The sequence below is a fragment of the Mandrillus leucophaeus genome, unplaced genomic scaffold (genome assembly GCF_000951045.1).
Source record: "Mandrillus leucophaeus isolate KB7577 unplaced genomic scaffold, Mleu.le_1.0 Scaffold48, whole genome shotgun sequence".
In the NCBI taxonomy this organism is placed as follows: domain Eukaryota; kingdom Metazoa; phylum Chordata; class Mammalia; order Primates; family Cercopithecidae; genus Mandrillus; species Mandrillus leucophaeus.
The window spans coordinates 372,905-378,851 of NW_012105142.1; the positions used below are offsets into that span (position 1 = coordinate 372,905).

Genomic DNA, 5,947 nt, shown 5'->3' on the forward strand with positions numbered 1-5,947 from the left:
CTTGACAGTCGGGAGGATGGGGGTGAACCAGCCCCATCCATGGTTCTGTGCAGAGTAAAATTGTGGGACTGAGAGGATTACTCCCTGACATCCTGAGAACACCCAACTTTTACAGAACCATGAGACTAAAGTAGGCAAGATTTCTGAACAAAGCAGGGGTGTGAAGTAGATTGACGCAGGTGCTAGGCGCCCTCCTGCGTCCATGAGCCTGTTTCTGGCCAAAGCTCACAGAGAACACTGGAAACAAATGGCACAACTCACCCACCACGTCTGCTTCCCACTAACAAGCAAGAATCCCATGGGATGGGGTCTCCCAGGCTATGGGCAGAGGCCCCTGAGGGGTTCCCGCCATGCATGGTCCCCTGGAGAAGAGCCTGCAAGGTAGCACGCCCCTGCTCTGGCTTTCCCAGCCCCTAGGCTTTGCTGTCTTGCCCGCTCCAGGACACTGAGGCCTGCTGGAGAGAGGGGTAAACCCCACCTGGGGCAGGCCTCGGGGCAGCCTGGCCTCTGAGGCTTCTCATGTTAATTGATTCAGAGCCAGTCAAATGCAGCAGGTTCATCCTTGCTTCAGCTTCAGGTAGGCCTCTTTCTTTTCCTTTTTTTGCAAGAAATAAATTAGATCCCAGTTCGGGTGCGGATAGCTCACGCCTGTAGTCCCAGCACTTTGGGAGGCTGAGGTGGGTGGATCACTTGAGCTCAGGAGTTCGAGACCAGCCTGGCCAACATGGTGAAACCCCGTCTCCAATAAAAACACAAAACAATTAGCCGGGCGTAGTGGCGGGCACCTGTAGTCCCAGCTACTCAGGAGGCTGAGTCAGGAGAATCGCTTGAACCTGGAAGGCGGAGGTTGCAGTGAGACGAGATCGCGCGACTGCACTCCGGCCTGGGTGACAGAGCTAGACTCCCTCTCGAAAAAGAAATAGAGAAAAAGAAAAAAGAAATGTGATCTTTACCTACCTTATCCTACATTCCTACATCTCACGGTCCAACCCCAGAACAGCAGGGCTGACAGAGGAGGTGGCTCCCAGGCCCTGCCCTAGGTGGCCGGTGAAAGACAAGGGCCATCACTGCTCTGTAGCGAGTCAGCTTTCGGGGTTTAATGGCCAACACGGCCACAGGGACAAGGTCGTTTGAGTCCGACCCCCATACTCCTGCCTTGCTGTGCGGCTCCCAAATTAGCCATTCCCAGAAGCCGTGGCTCCCAGCCAAACCTGAAAGGAGGTCAAGTCTAGGTGGCTCCAGGATTCCCAGGGAAGGACTCAAGCGGGCCCAGCCCACACTCCAAGGCAGCAGCCAGGTGTGTGCACAGAGAGGCTCCAGCCGGGAGTTGCCTCCACTGCCCAGGGACAGCCTCTGTGGCCAGCCCGGGCTGGGCCTGGTGAAGCAGAAAATATGCTGGCCTGACCACCAAGCTCTTGCACTAGAGAAGCGCGGGCACCTGAGCCTCTTGCACGGGAAGTGGGGCACTGGGGACCTACCCAGGGTAGGAGGGTCACGCAGTGCCCAGCTGTGTACCTGGCCATTCTTCCACTGACCAGTGCTCCTGCGGGCTTCATCCCCTCCACGCCCCCTCACTCCATCCCTCCAACACACCAGGCTGGCTCCCGCCTCTCAGGCTCTGCATTGGCTGTTCTCTTGGCTGGAAAGTTCTTTCCTTTTTTTTTTTTTTTTTTTTTTTGAGACAGAGTCTCGCTCTGTCGCCCAGGCTGGAGTGCAGTGGCAAAATCTCCATTCACTGCAACTTCCACCTCCCAGTCCCAGGTTCAAGGGATTATCCTGCCTTAGCCTCCCGAGCAGCTGAAATGACAGGCCTGCACCACTACGCCTGGCTAATTTGTTTGTATTTTTAGTAGAGATGGGGCTTCACCATGTTGTCCAGGCTAGTCTTAAACTCCTACCTCAGGTAATCTGCCTGCTTCAGCCCCCCAAAATGTTGGGATTACAGGCGTGAGCCACTGCATCCAGCTGGAAGTTCTTTCCTTTAAATATCTACATGGCTCACCCCCTCACCACCTTCAAGTCGACACAGCGGTCACCTCTCAATGAGACTTATCCTGACCACCCTTTAAAATCTGGCAACCTCCAGCACTCCTATTCCCGTTTCTTGTGTATTTTTCTGTCAATTACTTATCACCATGCGACTTACTACACATTTTTCTTGTGTCTTTCCTCTTTGTTTCCTCTCTTTTAGAATTTAAGCTCCCCCGGGGCAAAAATGTCAGTCCGTTTGTTCACGGTTGCATCTCCAGGTGCCCAAAGTTCATTTAAATGATAAATTAATGTATAGAGGGAACTAATGAAAGCCTTCCCTGGGCTTAATTTTACCCGATACCAACCTGTTTCACCTTTAAGCCCATAGCCTTTTTGTACTTGATTACCAAAGGAATTTGGTCAATTTCTTCAATATTCCATAGTCTCATGGTCGTATCCTAAAACAAATAGCAAACCAGTGGTCACAAAACAGGCTGTGGTACATCCATACAAAGGAATATCATTCAACAATCAAAAGACATGGGCTGTCGAGGCACAAAAAGACAGAGGAGCCTTCAATGCACATTGTTAAGCCATAGAAGCCAACCTGAAGAGGCTACAGAGCATAATTCCAACCACATGACATTCTGGAAAAGGCAAAACTAAAGTAAATAGATCAGTGGTTGCCCAGGATTATGGGAAAGAGGAGGAGGGATGAATAGTAAAACTATTCTGTATGGCCAGGCGCGGTGGCTCATGCTTGTAATCCCAGCACTTTGAGAGGCCAAGGTGGGTGAAGTAGAAGTTCAAGACCAGCCTGACCAATAATGGTGAAACCCCATCTCTACTAAAAATACAAAAATAGCTGGGTATGGTGGCATACACCTGTAGTCCCAGCTACTTGGGAGGCCAAGACAGGAGAATTGCTTGAACCCAGGAGGCAGAGGTTGCAGTGAGACAAGATCGTGCCACTGCACTCAAGCCTGGGCGATAGAGCGAGACTCTGTCTCAAAAAAAAAAAAAAAAAAAAAACTATTCTGTGTGACACTGTATTGGTGAATATATGATATACATTTGGCAAAACCCGTAGAACTATACAACACAAAGCATGAAACGATGTAAACCATGGACTTTAGTTAATAAATAATAGTTTCCGAAAGGAATGCAGTCCTGTTGATACCTGGATTTTAGCCCAGTGAGAGCTTGTCAGACTTCTGTCTTACAGAACTGTAAGATATTAAATTTGTGTTGTTTAATGTTTAAACAGTACAGTCTGGTAACTTATATTATAGCAGCAATAAAAAAACGGATACACTGAGTATGTTACATTTCTTGATTCAGCAGTTGCAACTAAATGTCCTATGGGAAAACAAAGGGGACATTTTTGTAATAGATGTGTTGGCTTTTTTTTGGTAATAGATGTGTTGGCTTCAGGCTGAGTACAGCGGTCAGATCTTACCAGTAAGCATACTTCCTACAGTATAGCAAGTGATTTGCCAAATCGTGGCAACAAAAAATGTCCTCTTTGCTCTTAGCTACTTTAATTTGAAAGTTAGTTTCAAGCTGGGCATGGTGGCTCACACCTGTAATCCCAGCACTTTGAGAGGCAGATGCGGGAGGATGGCTTCAGCCCAAGAATTCAAGACCAGCCTGGGCAATATAGCGAGACCTTGTGTCTGCAGAATTTAAAAAAAAAAATTTTGTTAGGCCGGGCATGGTGGCTCACACCTGCAATCCCAGCACTTTGAGAGGCAGATGCGGGAGGATGGCTTCAGCCCAAGAATTCAAGACCAGCCTGGGCAATATAGCGAGACCTTGTGTCTGCAGAATAAAAAAAATTTTTTTTTTGTTAGGCTGGGCATGGTGGCTCACACCTGCAATCCCAGCACTTTTGGAGGCCAAGGCATGCGGATCACCTGAGGTCAGGAGTTTGAGACTAGCCTGGCCAACATGGCGAAACCCTGTCTTTACTAAAAATACAAAAATGAGCCAGGTGTGGTGCTGCATGCCCATAATCCCAGCTACTCAGGAGGCTGAGGCAAGAGAATCGCTTGAACCTGGGAGGCAGAGGTTGCAGTAAGCCGAGATTGCACCATTGCACTCCAGCCTGGGTGACAGAGCGAGACTCTGTCCTAAAAAAAAATAATAATAATAATTTTTTTAATTAGCTGGGTGTGGTGGTGCACACCTGTAGTCCCAGCTACTCGGAAGGCTGAAGCAAGAGGATTACCTGAGCCCAGGAGTTTGAAGCTGCAGTGAGCTATGATCGCGCCACTGCACTCCAGCCTGAGTGACATGGTGAGACCCTGTCTCTAAAAAAATTAAGTTGGAATTTTTAATCTTCTGGATTTCTATGAAGATTTTGATAAAACTGCAGAAAACCAAAGCATGTTGGTCCTCATCTAAATGCAAACTAGACTTTGCTCGTCTATCTCCATATTCAGCAGACAGTGCCGTTGTAAATTTTGGCAAATTCCATTCCTTCTGTAAATTTCTTACCGAAGCAAATGCAATGCCAAATGGCCTGCACACTTTGTACACAAAACTCCTAAAAAGGGAGTGTGGTTTTCTTACCTATAATGTTGGGTCTTTCATAATAAAAGTTTGGGGCCACTTTTCACCTTCCTCAATATGTACAGAAGCACTTAATGAGATTTTTTTTTTTCTTTCTATAAGACAAGGTTTTATTTTGTCACCCAGGCTGGAGTGCAGTGGTGTGCTCTCAGCTCACTACAACCTCCGCCTCCCAGGCTCCAGTGATTCTCCTGCCTTGGCCTCCTGACTAGCTGGGACTACAGGCACACACCGCTATATCCCACTAATTTTTTGTATTTTTAGTAGAGACGGGATTTTGGCATGTTACCCAGGCTGGTCTCAAACTCCTGGGCTCAGGCAGTCTGTCCACCTCAGCCTCCCAAATTGCTGGCATTACAGGCATGAAACAACATGCCCAGCCAAGATTTTCAATTAGCGAAATAGAGATATCTTCCTTAAACATGTGCCTACAAGATGGCTATTATCATTTCTGAGCATAGAAAAGATGTTAAAATGGGCCGGGCACAGTGGCTCATGCCTGTAATCCCAGCACATTGGGACGCCAAGGCGGGTGCATCACTTGAGGCCAGGAGTTTGAGATCAGCCTGGAGAACAAGGCCAAACCCCGTCTCCAATAAAAATACAAAAAATTAGCCAGGCATGGTGGCAGGCACCTGTAATCCCAGCTACTGGGGAGGCTAAGGAAGGAGGATTGCCTGAGCCTGGGAGACTGAGGCTGCAGTGAGCTGAGATTGTGCCACTGCACTCCAGTCTGGGCAACATAGCAAGACCCTGTCTCTTTAAAACATAAATAAATGGGCCAGACGCAGTGGCTCGCGCCTGTAATGCCAGCATTTTTGGGAGGCCGAGGTGGGTAGATCACCAGAGGACAGGAGTTCGAGACCAGCCTGACCAACATGGAGAAACCCCATCTCTACTAAAAATACAAAATCAGCCAGGTGTGGTGGCGCATGCCTGTGATCCCAGCTACTCAGGAGGCTGAGGCAGGAGAATCGCTTGAACCCAGGAGGCAGAGGTTGTGGTGAGCCAAGATTGCACCATTGCACTCCAGCCTGGGCAACAAGAGAGAAACTCCGTCTCTAAAATAAAATAAATAAATAAATAATGCACATTTTAGATAGATATAGCCTATACCATGAGTTTATGGTGCAAAGGACTTCACTGACAAATACCTGGTCTTTTAAAGCAAGCTTATAGATTTAGTGCATTGAACATTTTTGGAGTGCTGGGAAATAAAGCCTGCAAATCAAAGAACCTGTTGTTGCCAGTAAGTAAAATCTTTTTTTTTTTTTTTTGAGACTGGGTCTCACCCTGTCACCCAGGCTAGAGTGCCGTGACTTGATCTTGGCTCACTGCAACCTCCCCTTCCCTAGTTCAAGCGATTCTCCTGCCTCAGTCTCCCAAGTAGTTGGGACTACAG

The 5,947-nt window shown here is 48.0% G+C and overlaps 1 protein-coding gene across 1 annotated transcript in view; it reads right to left on the reverse strand.

The window, feature by feature from the left end:
• Positions 1–5,947, reverse strand: part of WDR88 (WD repeat domain 88) — a 77,748-nt gene that overhangs the window by 2,763 nt on the left and 69,038 nt on the right. The window contains exon 10 of the mRNA XM_011995277.1: positions 2,337–2,429. Within this exon, the coding sequence (XP_011850667.1) occupies positions 2,337–2,429 (93 nt within the window). The remainder of the gene's footprint in view (positions 1–2,336; positions 2,430–5,947) is intronic.